The following is a 23,715-nucleotide window of genomic DNA, read 5'->3' on the forward strand; positions in this document are numbered from 1 at the left end:
CCCCTCCACCCCTCTACACCCCCCGGTGCAATCTCCCCCGGTGCCACCCCCCGCTGCCACCCCCGGCCAGGACAGCCCGGCTCCCCGGCCCCCGCCGCCCCCCGCTTCGTCCCTCCGCGCTGGGAGCTCCGGGGGAGGCAGGAGGGGCTGGGGGCCGCACAGCCCCGCTGCGCCCGCACCCGTCGGGGGCCCCGCCGCGGGCGCCCCGGGGTGCCCCAGCCCGAGGCCGGCTCCCAGCGCCGGGCCGGGCCGTGGCGGAGGCAGCCCGGAGCCGGGGCCGTGAGCAGCCACATCCCGGGGGGCCCCACACCGCGCCCCGGGGTGGTTCGCTTCGGTTAAACCCGCTGGCTCGCCGCTAGCTCCGCATCGCTCTCAAACGTTTTTGCAGGCAGTGGATGAGCTTATGACTCATGCGACCTTTCCAATAAGCCCTATAACATATCCACCTCTTAAATTAAAACTCTTCTAAGGGCTGCGGGTGAGACAGAAAAGTATATGATTTACCTGATAGTGTGCACTCCTACAGCTCTCATTTGTATGCACTTACTTGTAAATACTAGTTATTTACTCTCAAAACGCAAACAGAAAATTATGAAGGTTACCAAAAAATGAGGTACTGAGAAATTAAGTAGTGTGGAAATTAAGTACCCTTCTCAACCTTAAATTACCTCCTTTGTGCATACTCATTAGGTAGGGCATTTTAATTACAACACGACCCTATTTTTCCCCAGCGCATGTAGCGCACGGGCTGTGCTGACTGCCCGGCTTCATTCTCCTGCTCCGCCATGGGCCCTCTGCCCTGCTCGCTGCCTGTGCTGACTCCGAAGGCCGTCGCTCCAGCTAATGTTCTTCCAGCATTTCCATCTGGAGAGCAGCAGTCCTCAGCGGGATGGGAGGATGGACATCGATCTCTGAAGAGGAGGAGGAGGACAGGCACTTAGGGATCATGGCCAGACACATCCACCCAAGATGAATCACAGAATTTTCTCCCTCCCGTGGTGCTTTTTTTTTTTTTTTTTTCCTGAGTAGGGGTTATAGTTCCCCAGATGTGCGACTGACACTGGCAGCAGCACGCGATGGTCACAGGCCACACCTTGGTGACACCGAGATGAGCCCCTTGCGTGACGGCACCTGGAGGCTTGTTTTGAGGGTTCTGAGGGGTGCCACGCAGGTGGCTTGGGGCAAGGCGCAGGGACAGACCGTGAGGCTCCAGGACGCGGTTCCAGCCACACATCGCTCCCCTGTCCCCCCCTGCTCCCACTGCCTGCCCCCAGCCCTGTGGTGCGTGGGGCAGAGCCTGGCAGCAATAGCCTCCCGGGCCCCCGTCCTGCGCAGAGGCAGGCGTCCCGGGGAGGAGGTAGCAAAGATATCTCACACCTACAGCGAAGGGGCTGCAAATTGCATTCTGAGTGGGGGATTTTGCAGCCTTAATTGTGTTATTTTAACATCGTGTGTGTAGGTGTGTGCAGAGTGCACATGTACCGTTTCCTAGGCTTTTAACAAAGCAAGCTCAAACAGAACCAAAGTCCACACCTCGGATCTTGGTGGCCCCTGTACGGGTTGGTGGCGGGGACACCTCTGCACCCCTCCTACCGCTCATTGCATGGAGAAGCCAGTCCCAGGAGTGAGCCTGGAGCTCTGCCCAGAGCAGCCACATGTGGGGACAAGGGGACAAGCAAGGGGTTCACTGAGATGTGCAGTCAACAAGGATTTGGGGACCTTGCCACCCCGACCTGCAGCTCCAGCTCTGTGTGCTCCAGCAGCACAGCCCGGCGCCCTGCCCTGCACAGCCTGGTCTCTTCTGGCTCCAGCTCCTGTCACCCCTTGCTGGTCAATGACGTGTCCATCACCAGACATCTGCTCATGGACCTGCACCCTTCTGAGCTGGGCAAAGGAGAAACAAGTAACAGAAACCAGAGCCTGCTGCAAAAACTTGACAACTTGTACAAAAACAACAACAACAACAAAACACAACAAAATCAACAACAACAACAACAACAAAACAAGCTGTCCTTGCCGACAGAAATGTCCTAAACCAAGATCTGTTAGGCTTTGTCCTTCCAAATCCAGCTCTGGTGCTTTTACATTGGCAAAGTGACAGAAAGTAGGTAGTCAGAAATAATCCCTAGCTGGATTAGTTTTTTTTTTTTCCTTGAAGGAAGAGAGATGCTGATACAAGGCGAGTTTAGGTCATTAGCAATGCAGCAAGATGCTGAGCTCCAGCCTCATCCGGTCTTCACTTCATTTCCCTGCTCCTGGGGGCTGCAAGGGGATAAGGACTCCGGAGCCTTCGGCACATGAGTTCATCCTTCCCCACTCCTACGAGTGGATTATTTATATCCGCACGTGCTTTGGAAACGCTGGTTGCTATCTACTTGCTCTAGCGGGAATCCAGCGGTGAGGCTGGCGTGTCCTTACACGATGTGCAGCTGCCTTCGGGGCGTTTCTCCCGGCTGTGACCCCGTGAGCAGTGCCCTGTGCCCGGCCTGCCCTGGGGCTCACGGCAGTCGTGTCCATGGTGCTGCAGCAGGCGGCAGCGCCCTGCACAGAGCTGAGGCGCTGCAGGTGGGTGGCTGCACAGCACCCACGTCTGACAGGGGCAGGGCTGGGGGCAGGGGGCTGCTACCCACTGCACGGGCACCCACGGCAAGCCCGAGCCCGCTGCCCGCACCCAAGCTGGCTCACTCAGCGCGAGCCTCTGCGGCTGCCTACCAGCTCTGCAGCTCCCTGCTGGGCTTCCTACGGTTTAGTAGCAATAAAAATAGCAGGGAAGAGAAACAGAAATCCACTCTTGTTAAGCCTCCTTATCATGGGAACATGCAAAGGCTACGCAGGAGTGGCCATGCATGGGGAAACAAACAGCATCCAGGCTCTCAGGAGAGCCGGGTGAATGTGCTGGCAGCTGCTGCATGCTAAAGCCCATGTTACTTTGCCCACACGTCTGCTTTTGCATGCACTGCCTGCGCACACTGGCGTACACCACAACTGCATCTGCTTTTTCCTCCCGTTCTGATACCCTGGGTACACAAAACAAGTCTGGGACAGGGGAGGGGCTTTCACAGGACAGCAAACACCATGCCAGGGCCCCAGGGTTCCCCAGCTGCTCCGTGCTGGCTCTGAGCGTACAAGCGCCGTGTGCAGTTCCACATCTTCCCATCGCAGCAGCCCTGCCAGGGACAGCCTGACCCCATCCCATGGGAGGGAGGCCGAGGGAATCCCATTGCCAAGGTCTCAGGAAGACCAGCCTCTGCACAAAGCATCCATGCTATGGGATGGGGGGAAAGGAGGAAGATTATCACAGGGATTCTGTAAGGCAACTGTATGACAGAAGTAATAAAAGAACAAATAGCAGTAGATTAAAAGATATTTTGTAGTCTGAGTCCAGCTGGACTGTGCTGAGCCCCCATAAAAGCTTTGCTGCTGCTCCAACCCACCACAATTTAATTGATTTGATTTAAATTCTTTGAAGAAGAAGAGGATAACGAATAATGAGGCAAACAGGATTGTAATGCAAATGAAAGAGATGAAAGATGGCTTCAGGGAGACGGCTCTTGAAGGTCAGAGTCTAACGCAAAGCTGCTTCTGGTCACTCATTCAAACATTAATGAGGCTGTGTTCCTCCTGATGCCTTTGATGGATGGAGAGATGGCTCAGGAGGCATTTGCTGTGCTAATGTCTAGCCATTATTATCCCTGCTCCAAGCAGATCACCCCCTTGCCGTGGTGGGGAGAATTTTACCTGGCAAGTTGTAAGGACTGAGGTTTTTGCTGCCCCTATTACAGCGGGTAAGCAGACTTCTTAATCGGGTTTCTCCAGATACGCTGATGGAGACTCTAACTTCAGAATTAATTAACTTCACTATCAAAAGCTGAGTCATTTGTCACAATGGTTTTGTCATTAGCTCCCATAATTAAGGAAAGTGTCACAAAACCAAATGTTTCACTTGCAGAAGCCAGAACAACTGAAGCTCAGAAGCGTTTCCGACATGCTGGGAATGGGCACGTCAATGCTGACCACTGAACCAGAGGGGGGCACGAGACCATGCACTGGGGCTGCTGGAGATCATTGCAGCCCTACTGACTGCCCTGCCCTGCCTGGCCGCCACGCCAGCCCCGCACCCAGGGGACAGGGTGACAGTGATGGTGGAGGTGGCAGCAGGGGCTGAGCTAGGAGCCAGTGGCAGAGAGGGGCTCACAGGTCCAAGGGGAGATGGGCCTGGGGGCACGAGGGCAGCCTGGGGCCAGCACAGAGCCGTGGGATGCTGACACACCTCTGTGGGCACCAGCTCCAGACACAACCCCAGCAAAACAGGGGCCATCTGGGAGGGCTCTGCTGGCCCTGTGTGCCAGCAAGGTTATCAGGAACAGGGGAACTGCTGGCTTCCGTATCAGCTCCATTGCGCCCCTGTTTAGGTGTGCTCCCTCCCCAGCACCTCTTCAGCCCAGGCCTCAGGTGCAGTCCTCTGCCTGCAGCCAAGTGGCAAAGTGCCTGCAGAGGGTCTGCCAGGGTCCTGCCCGCCTCCCCGAGCCCCCTGCGTGGTGTGTGGTGACTGGGAACAAGTGTTCATGGGCTGGTTGGCAGAGCATCTGCCATAACCCACCTTATGTAGCAAGTGACCGAGGAGCCGAGCAACCAACACCTTCCCTTCCCCTTGCTCTAAGCGTATCTTTAGGTTCCCACAGCTGAAGGTTTCCAGGCCTGGATCGCACTCCTGTCTATCTGGTGATGCACTCCAGCCACAAGGATACGCACCTTCTTCACAGAAAAGCTGAGCATTTCAGCATTTGCTCAGCGGGGCCCCTCGGGGTGGCTGTGCCAGAGGCAGCTGTCCATCCACGGGGTCCTGGGGTGTCCCTGCTGGCCCTCCTCACACCCACCAGAGTCCTGCAGGCAAAGGAAGCCAAGCTCTCACAGTTTCTTTAAAATTATATATTTTATTTTATTTTTTTTTAATACATGCAGCAAATAGAATAAAGAGTATATGCCCATCTAAAAGGAGGTCTTTATGAGAATCCTTTGACAAACACACAGCAGGTAGTCTAGGATGTAGAAAAGTCATCAAATACTTGCAGGTGAAATCAAATTCACAAACACAAACTGTTTCAACAATAAACATTTTTTTTTCTTTTTTTCCTTGTTTTAATTGCCAGTTCGAACGTGATCAGAAATAAACAGCTTGGATGACACTTCCATGCATGGAGCAAGATGCTTGTTGCTTCTTTTGCCATTGCAGGCTCAATGGCTCACCTGCGACTGCGAAAGCAGGCAAGCTGCTGCACTTGTTTGTGTGGGTGAGCTCCGCACTCCAGATGTAAGCCCTACCAGTTGAACATCCATATCCTTGCGCCCTATGCTAGAAATCACCATTTCTGTTAGAGTTCCTGGGACTAAATGACCAGAGTGTATCTGCTGCCTACAACCTGCTCTCACCATCCCATCTCTGAGACCACCCATGGGGGTCTGCCACCATGCAAGCTCGCATTTATTTGTTACATGGATTGAAAGGTCAGTAACCTTTGGAGATGGCTCTCTTTTCTAGAGAAGACGACTGCTCCGATGTCAGAGCTTCGGCTTTCCAGCTGACTCTGGTCTGCCTGCGGTCTCCCAGCCCCCCAGAGCCTGCTGCAGAGACTGCCAGGACCAGGCGGTTTCTGGCTGAGACCCAGCCCCGCTTTTCCCCCATGCCTGCTGCCCTGCTCCGCTCCCATCACTCCACTGTCCCCGAGGGCCATGTGAGCACCCAGCAGCCTCCCCCTGCTCCCACATTGAGCTGCAGCAGGACAGGACCAAAGCCACAGCCCTCTCGCTTTCCTTAGGTAACACTCCCAGGAGGAAGGCAGGGCACGCCAGGGAGGTACAGGCACTGAGCAGCCCGCACATCCCAGCGGGCAGGAGTGGGAATCTGCCCCTGCCCCAAGGAGTCCTGGCCTATTCCTCATTGGTGCTGAAAAAAACAGTCCTGGGGATGGATTCATGCCCGCCCCATGCTGAGACCTCCCGAGGTGCCTGCACCACACTTACCTGCGGTGTCCAGGCGCGACCAGCCCTGGTGGAGGTCGGGACCTGCTGTCCTTGTCCCCGGCTGGCAGGGGGAGGCCATGAGCACCTCGCGCCTCCTCCGGTCTCCTCCTCCTGCACCTGGGGCCAGGAGGTGAGGAGCTCAGGGTCCCACCACCAGACCCCCGCCAGTCCCACCGCAGCCCTGTGGGGACATGGGGCTTGCCCCTAGTGCCCTGTGCCATGCAGGCAGGGCCATGGGGTACCACGGCCCCAGGCTCTCTCTCTTGCTTGTAGCTGCAGGCTGAGATGCCTCCTCTGTCCCCGTGAGCACCCTTCTCCTGCCCCACCAGTGGCACAGGCACACTGTCCCCTTGTCCTCCTGCCGCTGCAGCACTGGCACACAGCTGGGGTGCACTGCAGCTGCCTGCCAGCACGGCCCGGTATCGTCTTACTGGGCTGCAGCCACACGTCAGAGCCCCCAGTGACTAAGAGAGCCTCCTGAGCCGCTCAGATCTGAGCATCTTCCTGAGCGCTGCTTTCCTCATCCAACAGTAAAGATTAAATCATCAAATTACAGCAAACAGTGAGTCAACCACTGTCACTCTGCCCTTCCTTGGAGGAGTTTGTATAAATCCCAGCATCTGTGCAGGGCCAGGCACATTCCATTTTACATTTCTGCACAGAAGAAACAGGTAATCTGGAAATAAGCCTCAAACTAAGAGCTTTGAAAGTAGCAGAATGGGAAATACCAGAAATGATCCCATCCTGCAGACTTCCCTGGGCTTTGGACCTTGCCTTCACTAAGCTCTCCCTGGAGCACAGTCTGTACTGTGAGGATCCCGAGGTTGTGCACAGACCCAACGCGTGCCACCGCAGCTGCCCCGCGGCAGAGCTGAGCCCCCCGTGGGCAGGACGCCTTCCCGGCACAGCCCCGCACCTAAGCAAAGCCTGCTCCATGCAGAAGTGTCACTCCAACACACACACGAGTCCCAGACAAAAAAAGACACAACTCCCCCTACAGCAGTGCCCGTGGATCGACCCCGTACAGCCGCGGGTGCCCTCCTGGCCCCGGGAGCATCGCAGTACTACCGTACCACGGTAACCCACGGGCGACCGGACCGCGGGAGCGTCTTCGGGTCTGAAGATACAGAAATTAAAAACATTCACCATTGAAGTTATACTAATTCTGCAGCAACAGATTTGAAAGTTACAGTAACATACATGCTCTGAACATCAACTGTGGTCTGCAGAAGATGGCGAGGCGTCTTCTGAGACGTGTGCTGGGGTTATGGGAACTCTCATCAGAAACTAACTCCGACTTTCCCGGTCTTAGTCTGATGCAAAGTTGCCCACAAGCTCCCTTGTCCATCTGGCACAATTTGCAGTTTTTCTGTGTTTGGTTTTGTTTCCTCAAGCCCAGCTCAGTACCTGAGACCACGGCCACAGCTCACGTACCCCGACACGCACAGGGCAGGGCCGGCCTTCCGTCTGGTCACGGGACGAGGAGACCTGCTCGTGGCACCGAGCCAGCGGCTGCAGCACCAGTGTTAGCTTCCAGCAGTCCTTTCACTTATCGAGGCATTGAAAAAAGAATTTCAAAAGGTAGAGTCTGATGTTTAAAAAACATCTACAAACCGGAATTTCCTTGGTAGGATTCCTCATGATTCAGAAAATTCCACCCTCATTTTTTTCCCCCCATATTCATGAAGTAATGTGTATTTACATTAAAATTGGTCGTATTTCAAAAAATGTAGGTGCTTTCTTTGCAAACCAACCGAACTCGTGTGTGCCAGGGGAGGAGTGGCAGCAGTGTCATGGGGGCACACGCTCAGCCCTCGTCCTGCTGCGGGCAGCAGCCACCACCCAGCCCCGCCGCCCTGCGCACGGCGAGCTTCGCCGCCAAAGCGTCGGCTTCCCCTTGGGAGTCAGGGGTTCTGAAACGATGCAGAAGGTCCTGGAGTACTGAATAAAATCCCCAGGAATTTTGGCTGAAATCAGGTAAACCAAGATGCCTGTAAAATTCATGATTTTGAGCCTTTAAGATAATAGCAGAGGGTATAAAGTATAAAAGTTACCTTTATAAATAGCCCTCAGTACAGCCCTTCTGTAGCGGGCGTATTTTCAGTTGGTAAATTGTAAACCGAGAATATAAATGTGTTTTGTTTTGGTAGAATATTAATATCCTTTACAGAGCTGTTAAATTTTGACAGTGTCTGTGAAAAAACAGGAGAAAGATTTATGGGAGTGCTGACATAGTATATCAAAACTGCAAACTGTTCCAGATGTTAAAAAAAAAAAATCCCACCTTTCACTTAGAAAAAGATTTGCTCTGATTTACAAGAACCGGAATGAAATTCATTTTGTAGTCTTAATGCCTGAGTAATAGGAAGGGATGTGGTGAAACGCACACGCTTACAGCAGGCTAAGGAGGAAGACAGCTTCAGGGAGCCGGTGTGACTGTATGTACAAGGCATTTAAAAATATAAGTATGTCTACAAGCAGACTTTTCCACACTGATCAAATGTATCCATGTCTCAAACAAAAGGCTCTTCTAAGACACGTTCACAGTCATTGCAAGCTTCAGCACAACGGTTTAAAATATCAACCATGCTTAGCATTCAACGGAAACAATTTGTGAATACCTAAGTTCACCAGAATTTCAGCATCTGATTTCAAAAATTACAAAGACTGTAGCAATTTGGTATATTTCTGTTTAAAAACTCTATTAGTCACCACCAACTACAGTTCCTAGAAGTATTACTGCTTGTTAACTCAAAACCCCGCACATTTCCAGCTAGGGAACCCAAGCTAGCAAGTGTCACACACATACAGAGGCCTCCTAAAACAAGCGGTCGTCGTGTTTTGATGAGGGTATGTACGTATGCACTGCTGATCCCGGAAGACTAGTGTCGGTATTTACAAGGCGAGCTGAAGTTTCTGGCTGCGGGAGCAGGGAGGGCAGCGTCTGCACCGCGACTACACGTTAATGACAAATTCCGGGTTAGTGTAGGAGAATCCAGCAAACTCGTTCTGGTCCAAGTTCATGATGAAGAGTTTGTCGGTGGGCGTCAGCTCCACAGGCTGCCTGGTGAACTCTTTGTCGAAGTTGGAAGTGTCTCGTTTGTCTTTCTGTCAAACGGAAAGCACAGAGTTAAACCAGGTAACGCGGGGCGCAGGAGCGGGGCAGCGCTGGGCTCCGCTGCGCGACTGGGAGCAGACTGAGAGCAGAGACTGAGGTCCCCTGCACGCGGCCGCAGCCCCTGCACAACAAAACAACCGGCACCATGTGCGAGGGCAGCACAGCGTCTGTCCGGCTCGCCTCTGACACATGGCTGGAGAGTGGAGGGCAGGAGGGAGCACCCCTGTACCTGGCTCTGAGAGAACAGCGGCAGCTCCTGGCATGCAAACCCAGCACTGCACACACACCCGCAAAGAGGAGCCTGGAGGAAGCAACACGCCTCGAGATGGAAGTAAACGTTCAATACAATTTCAAAATTTGCACACAATGATCAGCTGTAAGAGCTCCTTTCACTTTAAGTTTGATTTTTTTAGATTACGTCATGGTATGGTATTGATCGACGCGGTGTTTTACTGATCTAATTTAACGTGAGGATGTGATTTGCTCCAGGGTTGTAGATATAAAATACACAGCAGTTCAAAACCTCAAAGAATGAAAATTCCACATAAGCAACCTTTTATCATTTTAATTTCATAAAAGGAACAACTTTGCAACTACAACCAAGCAAAGAAACAAACAAACAAATAAGTAATTGTCTGAATTAGCACCAATAACCTACTATTAGCACATCAGTCAGTCCCTCTGCCTAGTGAAGGTGCATTCTGGCTGCAGGACGTTTCCGAGCCTGGGCTGACGGGGAAACCAAAGTGCAGAAGATTGCACACAAGCATCCAGGATCCTTCATCCGTAAGGGCAGCACATGGAGGGAGGATGCTCCTTGCAGAGCAGCAGCAGCAGCCAGCAGTGTAATGCGGGGCTGTGAAACCGCTGCTGCTCCGTGCTGCTGTTAGAGCAAGAAGGGACAAAGGGCTTTCCAGCAGCGCCTCGATATAGGAGCTTAAAAGAGGAGGAAAGTCAGTCATTCACAATCCTCTCACTGTGTTTCTAATTACCAGCAGACCCCTGGGGCTCACTGCAGCCTCTCCCGGGCACCTGTGCTGGTCCCATGGGCACTCCTGCACCACGGCTGTGGCTCCCTTTTGGCTGAAGGCTGGGCTACGGCAAAGGCCAGGCTGAGGCAGAAGAGCAGGAGCCCCGCGTGGAGCCCCAGGGCTGGGATACTTCAGGATCCCCCCACAACCAGCTCCCCCTGCCCCAGCAGCTGTTGGGCTGGACGAGTGGCCCTGCAGGTCACAAATTGGGTGCCTCGTAGGAACCTGCAAAATGGTCGTTCTTCATCCTCTGCCTTTGGACTATGCCAGGGGAGCCTGCCCTGCCCTCCCCACCACAGCCATCCACCAGCTCTTTACGGATGAAGCATCCAGCAGGCAATATGTTGCCCCTTAACTGCAGCTCCTCTTGTCTCGAACCACGCTGTGGGCTGCAGATACCTGCTGGTGGTGGGGCAGGGATGTCAACACCTCTGAGCCCCGAGCAGGAGCATGGCCAAAATAGAGCAAACAGCCTGCCCCCCTGCCCTCCACCCAGCCCTGGCTCCTGACAGCGCTGCACATGAGCACCACATCACAAACGTGTTCTGTGCTGATCCTCTGGAGACGAGCCCCAACTCGAGTGGTGGCCCAGGACCACCACACCCTCGTGGGGATGCTGCTCCCCATGGGAAGTATTGCTCTGAGGCAGCTCCAGCCTTGTGAGGAAGACAAGAGGGCACACAGAGCCAAGGATGGCCAAGAGGAGACAAAGTCAGAAGAAAAACAGGAACAGAGCTCAAGGAGCAAGGATGGAGCTGGAGAAAAGCCAGGAGGTGGATGCACAGCCAAGTGAGCAAAGCCTTGAACCCTGCCTGCCCTGCTGGCTCCAGCGGTCCCAGCCTGCTCGCCCCGTGGGAGCTGGGGCTGCAGCTCTGCCTTTGAACAAGACAGCTCGGAGCTGGCACAGCCCTGCACTCGCCTCCCAGATGCCAAGAAGGAAGAAGGGGAGGATCTGGGGGCACAGAGCAGGAGTGGGGAAGGGGAGACTTCAGATGCGGAGCTCTGCCAGACAAAGGAGGAAGCAGCAGAAATGTAAGTGTAGGGCAGACCCCAGCATGTGCAGAAGGAAGGAGGTGGTGCTGGCACCAGGCTCCTGCCGTGCTCTTGGGATGCTGAGCTGTCAAATGGTTCTTGAGGGCCACATCAACCCGAACGAACAAGCACCCAGACAATGCTGTCCTACCGAGCCAGCAGCTTCCCAAGCAGGAATGCTGTGAAGGGGAACAAAATGGCACCTGTGCAACTTGCCCTTCGGAGCAGTCCGTGCTGGTGGTGCCGAGGGCTACTTCTCTAGAGCAAGTGCTCAGCTTGGGAGCCCTCGGGGTGAGCGAAACCTGTGTCTTGTTGGCTGCAGAAAGCTCTGGAACTGGCGGCGCTGTGCTGGGAAGGGGCTTGGGGCTGCCGGTTCCCCCTGCACAGCCTCCTCCTGCAGCTTCTGCCTCAGGGCCTTAGCAGGAAAACGCATAAACAGGAGAGCTCAGCTGTGAGTGCAGCAAAGCAGGTTCTGCTGATTTCTTACCTTGAGTTTCGTCTGAAATTGCTGGCAATTTGGCCTCTGTCAAAGATGACGAATAGCTTGTAAGCAGGTAGGGAATGGCTACACAGAGCTGGTAAACAGAGAGAGGAGAAAGATGGGGAAATTCAAGGCTGAAAATGTCTCCAGTGAAGGGCTCAGGGGCTCCAGGAGGTGTGGGGCAGGACAGAGATGAGCAGGGCACAGCAGCGCGGGGGCACCGCAGGACAGCAGCACCCGGGCTCCTGCAGGGCACGCCTGGCCCCGCGCAGCCTGGCGGGGGCTGGTGGGGCAGTGCTTGTCCCCATCCCGAGCCTCGCACCCCACAGCCCCCGAGCCCCCTCCCACAGGCTGGGCAGAGCTGGGGCTGGCTCCTGCTGGCGCGAGCGCTGCTGCCGTCCGGTGCTGCTCAGAAAAATCCTGCAGAGCTCACAACTGCGGTAATTCAGCAGAAGTGGGTTTCCAAAGACGGAAAGGAAATTCTGCATGTGTTCAGGAGAAGGGAAGCTAGCAGGAACCTGTAATCCCTCTTTAGCTGAAACTGCCAATTGCTTTTAACAACTGCTCCTTTGAGAGCGAGCAGGCAGGGCGATGAGTCACCGACACACGGCATGCTGCCTCACCGAGATAGTTGCTACTGCAGCTTCCAGAAATGCTAAGCGCACACTGCGATTGTCTCCATTCAAGACATTTAAAGAAATACCCAAACGGCAGCACCCACGGGAGGGCCATCCGATGCCCGAGTCGTCCTTCCTCTGAGGGACAGCAGGGAGAAAAAACGCCTCTCCTCGTGCACGTGAGGCAGCTCAGCAGGCTCACTGCTGGCCGATGCTGGCTGCTGCTGCTGATGCGCAGCCTCTGTGCTTCCTCCATGCTTGGAAGATGCTCCCAGGGCGTTGCACGTTGGGCAGACGGAGCAGGGAGGTGCAGGGCAGCGTTGTGCCGGGCGCTCCTGCCTGCTCTGCTCGCTGGACACTGCGGAGCAGGCACGGTCCCAGCTCAGCAGCTGGCAGCCCGCAGCGTGGTGCTCCTGGCATCCCTGAGCCCAGGCCTGTAGAATTTTGTTACTTCCAAACAAATGCAGGTTTCTTTCACGTTATTTTGCATTTTTTTATTTTATCATCAGTACTGGGAAAAAAAATTGGCACGTTACAACTGAAAGCAGACCGATACAAAGTGAGAGCCCACGAACATCTGCAGAACAGTATAAAAGGAAGCTGTACGCTTGGTACTGTTCCTAGAGAAATGCATCCTTCCTGAAACTTTTCTTTGATGCCAGAAACAAAACTTAGGCAATTTAAATATCTAGCGGCATTTTTTAAAGTAGGAATATTAGTTGAAACAAAGTTTTTTACAAGCTTCATATCAGAATTCACAATACTGTTCAATGTTAAATAGCATCTCATTTGTGTTAATACCATTTTTGACACATTTAAAGCGCAGGTAACAAACTCAATCAATTGCTTTGGCATTTAAAAGAAAAAAAAAAAAAGAAAATGTTTTGGTATGAGAACCAATGTTCTGTGATATTTACTAGGGTGACCATGGATTTGAAAGCATCTACAGCAGCTCTTTCATATTGCCTGTTTACAACTGGATATGTATCCTTTGATGATAAAAATGCTCCTTAGAAACTGCACAATCAGGAGAAATCTGTGTAAACAGCAGACCTGGCTTTAATTTATTACTGCTACTGAAGACCCAACAAGGAGAGCGGTGCCTGCCCACACACGTGTGTAGAAGTCTACGGGGGGTCGGGGGGGAGGAGGTTCCGTGGTGGGTTAAGCCAACACGTGGTAGAACTACCAGAGAAGCAAGGATCTGCAGCATCTCAGCTCTCCTGGCCAACTCTCCACTCTTAGAAGGAGCTTAGAGGCTTAGCTGGCAGCACCTGCACTGCAGGATGCGTGCCTGCACCAGGGGAAAGGCTTAGTAAAAAAATACTTACTTGCCACTAAGGCTAAGAAAGCGACAGATTAAAATTTCATGATTATGTTAAACGAGTTAAAAAGGGGTAAAGAGGGAATCAAAGCACATGGTTAAGAGATTCCTCCTAATTGTCATGGCTGACACCTGTCCATTTTACCTGTTAGCCAATACACTATTTTCATTTTTTACAAATAAATTTCATAAAAACATTGTTTTTACTTACTGCACATCACCTACCCTTCAGGCATGCCCCAAATCATGTGAAGACACTTCTGGCTTTGAAATATGGTCACTCTAGTAGTATTACTAAAGAAAAACCATGAATGCAGCTTTTGCAATGGAAAATGTCACCACAACAGCAGTTGGGACTGGATGATAAAGATGCAGGAATGAGATCTGCACAGCTACTTAGCTCTTGGCTTCAGGTTTAAAAAACTCAGAGTTAAAAAAGGAAAATCCTTCGAATTCTGACTGGTCAATGTTCCTGATGACTTCCTGGTCAGGAGGTGTTAACACGGGTGGATGGCGAGTGAAAAACCGGTCGAAGTTTTCAGCATTGCGTCCACACTATGAGAGGGGAAGAAAAGAACGTATGGTGGGTGGAGAAACAAAGCAAACACAAACGGGATGTGGTCTGCAGCAACCCCTCCCAGCCACACCTCACAGAGCGGGTTATTTCAACACAGCAAATGGCAGAAAAGAAAAAGGTGCAAAACACTCATGGGTTTTGTTAGTCGTCAGGTGATGGTATCTCATGGAATAGCCAGAGACCGACACAAATCTGCTGGGTGCGCCATGGGAAGTAATTGCAAGAGAGGAATGAGATGGGAGTGCAATTACTTGCTGACTTTCCCCTGTCTGCATGCAGTCCCCTACCTTGTCCCACACTGCCGTGCACACGCAGTTTCTCTTCTGAAAGACCCCTGCAGTTTTAGGTTGTAGCCAGATATGTGCCTGCACTTGATCACTCCTCCTGTCCTGGGAACTGCAAGTTTTCATCATGCCTGGGCTGCTTAGATGATTCTCCCTGTTCCTGCTCAAGGAGAGGGCCTCTCACCTTCTGCAGAGCTGTTCCTGGGTAAACCACTGCTGGCGGGAGGCTCGATGCAGGCAGCTGTGCTGCTGGAAGTTTCCAGGCCTGCTCTGTCCCTTCCCGATGTGTCTGCTGGACACTGGTCCATGACCATGGCCCCATCCCCGCTGCTCCCAGGCTGCTGCCGGGCATGGAGGGCTGGCCAGGGCCAGGCAGGAGCAGGGGCAGGCAGAGCCTGGCTGCTGTTTGGCAGGAGCTGGGGCACTGGGATGCTCAAGCCGGCAGCTTTGTGCACGTGGCAGCCGTGCAGTTCTCCATACAGAGCATCCCAAGAGCTCTCTACAGCACCTGCACAAGGCTGGCTTTCTTTAAAAACCCTTCTCACAGCCTTTTTCTCTCTTGCCCTTGAAGGCAGCTATTAACACTGCTAGAGGCGGGGCGGGAGGCCAGGAGGGCTGGCGAGCTCCCTCCCAGCATCATCGGGTGACAGAAGAGCCCCAAATCGCCAGAGCCTGAGTGGCACAGCCCGGCTGGCACTGCGGGGCAGCAAAACCACCTGAGAGAGCCAGCAGAGCCCCTGGAGCCAGCATTGCCCTCGGCTGCCTCGGAGCCGGTGCCCAGGCAGCAGCCGAGGACCTGGCTGGCTGCACCTCCGTCTGCAGCGGAGCGGGGAGGTCGGGAGCAGGGCGACGTGCCAGACGCTTTATTTAATTTTCTTAGCAATCAAAACAGGGGTCCTGTAACTTCCTGTGCCGCAAGTGATTATTTAATACAATAATAATAGCAATAGCTAAAAACAGGTGGATGCTGGGTTACTGCAGCAGCCACAAATTGCGCTCAGTTACCACCTATCACAAGCATGTCACATCCTGTATGAGCTGCAGCTAATGACTCCGCTTTAAGGGTTGGTGAACTCCCCCTCGTATCAGAGCCGTCACACAAACCGTGCTCTCCTGGCCCTGCCTCCCCAGGGGAGATGCAGAAGCCAGCACTGCTCAGCCCGTCACTTCTCCCCATCCACTTCCCTACAGAGAACACATGCCTAAAGTGCTGGGACAATTCCTCCTGGTATTTAACTTTCATTTGCTGAGGAAACAGATTTACATTTTTAATAATCATCAGACTAAATATAATAAAATATTAAAGCAAATACATGTAAACTTCAACATTTCCCAGTGCCTTACTCTGCCAGAGAGGAGGTTTCAGGGAAGACAAGAGGAACATCCATCAGCCTCCACTGCTGTGTTCTTTTGGCAGCTCTTACTACATTCTTACAGCAACAAGCGCGACACTTATTATTCCCTAGTCTCTGAAAAAGTTCAACAGGTAATGTTTGAGTCGATTTAACTCCAGCTACAGCCGTGCTGAACACCACCTGCATGTCCAGCCTCTGAGCCCAGCCCTCCACAGCACTATATCCTATTTTGCATGTCCGTGTCCACAGCCCACTTCTGGCCTGCCTTTGTCAAGCTGCTGCTCCCAGGAGCATCCACCGCCATGGCCCTGAGCTGGGCATGGTTTCTAACTCAACACTCAGAGACTTTGGAAGCGCCTTCCTGCTCCTACCCCTCTCCCGTGCTGTTGTGGCCATGTAACTGCAGCACTCAGGGTAAACACAGCTTCTTTTTCAATGATTTTGATACAAAAATGAGACCGTGCTGCCCTGGGGAGGAGTTAAGCAAAAAGAAACCCCAAAATCCAAACAAAACGCTCATAACTGAACAGGCAAACGCAGTGCAAGCCAGTTTACTGGAATGGTAGTAAAATGAGGGCTTCCCAAAGAGCCTGAGCAGCCTGTTCACACAGCCTCTGAAGAGGCCTTTCGTCAGCGCTGCAGTTACGTGGGACAGCCTGACACAGCCGGCCCGTGCCGTGGTCCTGGCATGATGCTGCCCACACGGTGCCCTCCAGGAGCCACCTCGTGGAAGCCCCTTACTGAAAGCGCAGAGACCCAAGCAGAAAATGACCTCTCCAAAGACAGGGTGAGGGGCCATGCACCAGAGAACACAGAGCCTGGGACAACAACCAACAGCAGAAAGCCAGTAAGGGGATGGATGATGAAGACACAAGGCACAAGCAAAACGAGCAGACTGGCAGGCCTGGCTGGTTAGCTGCTCTTGTCCTACCCTACCGAGCCCTGCTAAGCGCACAGACCCTACCCCAGGCAATTCTCCCATCTTCTCTCTGAATTTCATCCCCAGGAGGAACAGGTGGACATAAACTGGTGGGGATGTGCCCGTGAAGCAGCAGCACTGACCTCTGGTTATCCTCCCAGCCATACCAGTGTCCTCATCTGCAGCCCATGTCCGATCCCAGCCCTTGTCCCTGCTGAAGCTGGGGACAGTCCGAGGGCCAGGTCGCAGCTCACCGTAAGGCAGGTGTGTGGCCGCACCGACAGCCCCGAGAGCCTCGCCTGCAGAAGCACTCCTGGGCACTACTGAGGCAGTGCACCTCATTTCTGGGTGGTTCAAATGCCGAGAGCAACCCCTCTGTAATGCAGGGCAGCAGCAAAATTCACAGATACCCAGAAACTAACGCAAGGTGGGCTCCTGAGAAGCTGGCAATTCTCACCGTAAGGAACTGGAACAATGCCCATCACAGCTCCAGTTTCTTTGGGGAGAGCTGGTAGACTGCAGACCACGCAATCAAGCACAGCTTTAGATTCTTGCAAAAGCATGTTTTAGATGTTTGACAAGTCAGCATCAGCCCAACGCCTTCCTGAAAGCCATCGTATTAACATCAAAATAGAAAATAAATTCCCAAAATTGAAGTTGCCAGTTCCACAAAGGCTGGAAGCTAACATCATGAAACAAAAAGACATGGGCTTTGCGAGGCCACATTGTCACTGGTCTTCCCCCTCAGCACTGAGATAAAATACACTGTGAGCGAGATTACTGAGACAGGCTGCAGTGCTTAAGGTTATCAGTGCGGTAACACACGACATAGCAGGGTTTACCTGGTAATAAGCAGCTCACCTGCAGATTCTATCAACATCCAATATACACTGAAAGCTTTACAGTGCTTTGAAAATATAGCTGTCATTGCCTATTAGCTTCATGAGATCGTGGTGGAGACATGCGAGGCAGCTCATGTGACATGTCTGACAGCACTAGCCTTCTTTTCGCTACGGAGAAATGTGCTGTCTTAAAAAAAATCAACAAAAGCAAATCCATCAGAAATATTTAAAAACTAATCCTTGTGAAGTGCTGCCAGTTATTGGGATAGAAGGTACAAATATACTTTTAATATGCACATTGGCAAATGATAATTCTCACCATAATGCAATAAGGCAAGATTATGCGGATGGAAAAATTTAGAACTTGCACCTATCCATAGTGCTTTGTGTCCAGGTTTGTGAAGTTTGGTTTTATTCCTGCAGACCTTCTGATGTATAACACCGCCTGGTCAACAAAACAAATAGCTCCCAAAGAGGAGGGTGTGCTTTCTCATGAATAAAATAAATACTTGAAGGCTGGAAATTGTCTTTGGGTTTACAGAAGCTCCATCCAACCCCAAACACAGCTTTTAAAGGCTGTGGCCATGCATCTGTGCTGTCCTGTTAAGGCAACAGCGTCTGAAACTACCTTGGAGAGGTGCCACTCAGCACACTCATACCAAGGCCACCAGGTGCCTGGTGGAACACAAACTCTGCCCAACCCCAGTGGCTCCGTGGCAGCGTCCTGCCAGCTGCCCGGGGCGGAGGTGAGGGCTGCCCGCTCGCAGGGGCAGGGAGAACGGTCCTACTGCTCCGGGCTGCACGTGGCCGACACCCACAGGAGCTCCATCCCTTACAGCTTCTAAAATTAAGTTCCTCTTTAAAGGACGGGAGACGTGCCATATGAATTTTTACATTTATCTAAAGCCACGCTGTGAAAAATTGCCTCTAGTACTTTATTAATGTGCAGGCGTCACTCCATCCTGAATGGAGAAAGGGGGAGGGTGGGAATTTATCTTACATAAATCCCCAATGTGTCCTGCCTAATATTTATAGCCACCAGAAAATGACTTTTTTTTTCTAGCAGCAGAAATAAAACTGTCAGTTTAGAAGATAGCCTTTTTATTTTATCAGCTTCTAGCTTGATTTCAAATAGAGACAAAAGGCATCATAAAATATTTTCCATTGATCCTGAGATGCGATCAAAGATCACAGAAAGCCAAGGATGGAAGTTTTGGGGCTGTGATGAAGTCTGCATTCCCAGCGGGCTGAAAACGCCCTCGTTTTTGCAGTTTTTTGGCTCAGACCATGGTTGCAGCCACAGCCCCCGGGGGGATGACCCGGCGAGCACACGTCTGCCCACTTCTCTGGGTCTCCTCCCCAGGGACTGAAACCACGGCCACCAAGATGCACAGGCAGGAGAACTGGAGTGTTTTCAAATCCTGGTCTATAAACGGCATTTCACTATCATTTAATTCAAAGTAATTAGAGGAATATTCATTTATGCTATTAAAAATTATTAGATTAAAAGCAAATTTTTAAACCACCGTCCTGTTGTGAGCAATCCTGTGCTCTGCCATGTGATTTCAATGCTTTCAAAATGAGGAGACTTTTCAAATCACTAGGCTTTATGTAAAGTAAAGGAGTAATTAGATACCAAAAACAATAATTATCTCAATGAGAGATGGAGAGAGCAGGCAAGTGTAAATACACTTCCCAGGGTAAATGCGGATCCATGAAAGGAATTGTTATGCACAAACCAAACCCAGGAGCAGCCAAGCACAGCCCCATGTCAAAACCGCTGACTTTCTGCACGCCAGAGACAACCCAGACCCTGATCTGTCTCGTTACCGTCTCTGTGATAAAGGTTAATCAAGCACAAAGCACAAAGCAACGCACGAGCTCTTGGGAATTTATTTTCAGCTCAGGGTACGCAACGCCCGAGTCAGGCGGAGGGCTGAGCGGCCGCTTTTCTCTTGGCTGCGGCTTTGCGAGAGGGGCGGTGAAACCCTCCCTGGCGACTGGGCACTGGGGAGGCGGGGCGAGCCCTCACCTGCACCCACGCTCACTGCCCGCAGAGCTGCTGCAAAACCAGAGAAACGTGGCAAAAAAAGATGCGGGTGCTGCCGACGCGCTGCCGAGCAGGGGGGGCTGTGCGGTGAGCTGCCCACAGCCGGGGCCGTCCCCCAGGGAGCGATGCAGGGGCAGCACGGAGCTGTGTGTGCAAGGGGGGCTTTTATTACCAGAGCAGTGAGCAAGCACCAAGCTGCGATACCTTTTGCTAAGCAAAATTGGTTGGCATGGTGCTTAGTACACCTCTGTGTGACCTCTGCAAAGCCAGGTTGGTGTCCACACGGTGAGGCACTCGGGCGGCTTCCTGCAGCTCGTGGGCAGGTACCGAGCCCACAGCATTTGTGTGTTACTCAGCATCTTCCAACTTTGGTTTGCCAGCAGTCTCTGTAACCTTATCTTTATAAAGGCTGATTTAAAAGGGAAAGGACTCAGGCTGAGGTAAAAAGCACAAAGCGCCCGCTCTAGCAGGTGCTCAGGCCCCTGCACAAATAGCTAAAGGTCAGCAGCAGCAAGCAACGCCTTTCCCACCCTAATACATTCTGAAGTTGCCCAAACCCAGATTTTCATTGCTGTGCTGCTCTGATCTGCGCTCACAGATGGCATGAAAGCAGCAGCTTTTTCTGCACAGATGCATTGCTGTTGAAATATCAGCTATCAGCAGGTACCTGAGTTGTCTTAATCCTACCTAAATCCTAAATCAACTGTGCCTACCTTTCTACTAATCTTCCTGCCCTATCAAAGAGGGAATTTTCCCCAACAGCAGCCGTTAGGTGAGAGGCGACAGGCATCAGCTTACCAGTCCCTGTTCCACAGTCCGTGATCAAAAGGAGTTTTAAGGAAATGAGACATTTAAAACAAGACAAAATTTGCATATTTTAAAACATAAGAACAGTGAGAAAGCATTTGTGACAGAATTCAATTGTTTTCAGCTGCAACAAGACAAACGAGAGGTAACACCATGTCACAACACACGGCAACGGCGCAACAGTGCGCTGCGCAGGAGGAGAGGGCAGGCAGCAGGGGAGGGACACAGCACCAGTTCCATCAGCAAACGAGCACAGAGGTGAGAAACAACAGCAGCCGCGGACTTCAGGAAAAACAGACTCTTACAGGGTAAGGAAAAGCCTCGGGAGCCTGGGAGCCTGCACCCCGGAGTGCGCTGCTCCCCTGCTTGGAGCTCAGACCCACTCTGCTCTGGTCTCTGAGCACCGTTAGCACAAAGGCTGGATCCCACCTGAAGCAAACAAGCCAGGGCGTGTGCAAGTGGATCCCCGTGTTCCTGACGCAGGAAGGAGTGTGTTTCTCTTTGCTAATGCTGTGGGCACTGCAGTGAAAGCCCCTGAGGACAGCAGCCCCCCAGTTTTGTGCGAAGGCATCACTATGCAGGAGTTAAGTTTGCAAAAATATCTGTCTGACATTTAACTACGTGGTGCCACGCCGCTGCAGGGCTTGAGAGAGCCAGAGCTCCCGAGTCCCTAGCGCGTACAGCACGTCCCTCGCTAGTGACACCCATCTTAGAGAGAGGCAGACGCGACACGGAGCAGCCACGTTCTCCTTGCAGAGCTCCTCTGCATTTCCGCATTAGCGCTCACACCCAGGTCAGGCTCCAGCCTTCCACGAGTTTACCTTGGAGAGAAAGTGTTGAGTGAAACACAGCTTCGTTACCAAGAGGGGCAGACGATGCTGCTGAGCTAGATGTTAAAATAAAGTTTAGATTTAAAAGACAGAGAGCGAAACCTGTTCAGCTTAAGAAAAAGGGAGAAAAGAAGACAAAGACTGACCCCTGAGATAACAAAGTGACAGTACTGCAACGCGATTAAATCTGCGAGCGAAACGTGTGGCGTTGCTGTCCCTGTAAGTCAGAGCGAGACAAAGCATCCGGGCAGTACAGCAAGTGATTCTTTCACAACAGTTGTTTGCCATGTGCCAAATCTACGGATATGTGATCTTCTGAACGGATAAATAAGTGATACCTCCACACTGCGGGTAAGATGAGCAGCGCCTGCACATATGCTCGTGTGCGTGTGCACCCACCAGCGTGAGTGGGAGACTGTGCAGGAGAGAAAGAGCGTGCGGGAGAGGGGGAGAGGCAGAGCACACTTAGCACAGTCACACTTACAGCCTTTGGCTTGAAGGGAGGCTGAATCTCTTTGCGCTCCAGCTTGTCCCAGTCGATGTAGCGGAAGAAGGCGTGCTCCTTGATGTCCCGCTCCCCTTCTGGGCCACAGCCCAGCCGCTTGGCAGGGTGCTTGGTCATCAGCTGCGGGAGAGAAAAAGCAGCAGCAGTCATTCATGGAGTGCCACGTGGCTCCACAAAGCATCCCCTGGGCCCAGAGCAGGAGAGGGCACTGTCCCCATGACGCTGTGATGCCCAGTGTGCAGGCACAGGGCAGCCTGCAATGTGCAAAGCCCACCCAAGGAGCCCCGAGATGCTCTGTGGGCTTGGTGCTGGAGGCAGAGGAGGGAGGACAAGCAGGAGCAGCTCCAGGAACGGGGCTGGCTGGCAGCTGCTGAAGGCAGCAGGCGACAGCAGAGCGCAGGTACAGGAGCAGGGTGGGAGCAGCACAGCCCCTCTTTCTCGCGGAAGGAAACCGCTCACCAGAAGCACCCGGCTGCCAGCAGCCCTGCCAGCACCACTGCAGCCTTGCCAGCCGGCTCCAACAGGGGCAGCAGGGTGCGAAAAAACTGCTTAGCACTCAGCTTGCTTGGTGGCAAACTTCTCAGCAGCTGCATAATTAATTTTAAAGGCCACTGCCCATTTAAGATGAACAATCTGCCCTCAAAAGGCTTCATTAGCCCTAGAAGCAGAACCCCCACTTCTCTGGATCTGCAGCCACACAGACCAGAGACGTATTTCTAACGAAGGAGTCAGCTCAGAGAAAAAAGCGCACACAACCCATTAATGCTGTTTATCATCTGAACTTCTCCTCTTCACTGACTCAATAAGAGAAGTGAAATGGGCCACGGGAATCAAGGGCGGCTGTACAAACATTAATATCCGGGGGGCATTGTTAGAGCCGTGTTTGGAGATAAGATGGAGATTCCAGAGATTTAGAACAGCTGATGAGCACGGAGAACATGAGCCGTGCACCTGCGACACAAGGACTGCTTTATTAAACGCGGGGCTGCCCGCACTGACCCTGGGCCATGCAGAGGCTGAAGCCAGGCTGGCCCTGCGCCGCACCCCACAGACGGGTATAGAAGGAAAGGTTTTTATGCCCAGGCGTCCCCTGACGCCAACCAGCACAGCAGCCTGAGCAGCGGGGGCTGCAGGTGATGGGGGGCCGGGCAGGGCACGGAGCTGCCCCCACAGCGAGCAGCCTCTGCCCAGCGTGCCCGTGGCCACGGGGAGCTGTGCGCCCTTCGACACGAGTCTCCACCACACCCATGGCTGCACGAAACGAACTTGACCAGGGAAACTGGTCTTTAAAAGCACTGCTCCAGGGGACCTGAAAGCAAGGAAAAGCCTGCAAAAATAACATACAAACCCTCCAAACCACCCAGAAACCTAAAAAGTAAAAAACAAACAAAAACAATAACCAAACCAAACAAAACCTAACAAACGACAAGTGAGAGCAGGGCTGATAAGCCCTGTGCTGGCAAATGGGGCTCCATCCATGGTGAACCAGCTCCCAAAGCAACCTGCAGCTCAAATACTGATGGAACGAGACCTCCTCCAGCCAGCACACCCCCCGAAGGCCCACCTGCAACCAGCAAGGGGCCGCCAGGCTTCGCCAGCTGCACAAGCGGTTCTCCAGCTGGCGAGCCCTGCCTCTGCTGGGGCAAGGATGTGTCTGGCACCAGCAGCAGCCGGGAGGCCTGGCCCCAGCAAGGAGCTGCTGCAGGGATGGATGTGGGGGCAGAGGGGGGCAGGTAGGGGGGCTGGGGCTGCAGGGCGCAGCAGAAATGGAGGCAGGATTCTTGTCGAACTTGTGTTTTATTTTGGGGGTTTAATAATGAGGTCTCCGATGCTGCAGCATGCAGCCTCTTTTAAGAAAGTGTGTCTGAGCGTAAGATGCCTGGCAAGGTGGAAGAAGCTGCTGAAGGAGCAGCATGGACTGG

General features: G+C 52.8%; 1 protein-coding gene across 2 annotated transcripts in view; it reads right to left on the reverse strand.

The window, feature by feature from the left end:
- Positions 1 to 7,162: 7,162 nt before the first annotated feature.
- Positions 7,163 to 23,715, reverse strand: part of PRKCB (protein kinase C beta) — a 114,745-nt gene continuing 98,192 nt past the window's right edge. The window contains exons 16-17 of one of the 2 annotated variants that reach the window (XM_035339353.1): positions 21,773 to 21,913; positions 7,163 to 9,129 (exon numbers count right to left, since the gene is read on the reverse strand). In XM_035339353.1, coding sequence (XP_035195244.1) covers positions 8,977 to 9,129; positions 21,773 to 21,913 — 294 coding nt within the window. In that variant the 3' untranslated portion in view covers positions 7,163 to 8,976. Of the gene's footprint in view, positions 9,130 to 12,772; positions 14,180 to 21,772; positions 21,914 to 23,715 lie in introns of those variants that run through there. The other variant, XM_035339352.1, reaches the window with a different exon arrangement.

Source organism: Oxyura jamaicensis, chromosome 14 (assembly GCF_011077185.1).
Source record: "Oxyura jamaicensis isolate SHBP4307 breed ruddy duck chromosome 14, BPBGC_Ojam_1.0, whole genome shotgun sequence".
Taxonomy (NCBI): Eukaryota; Metazoa; Chordata; class Aves; order Anseriformes; family Anatidae; genus Oxyura; species Oxyura jamaicensis.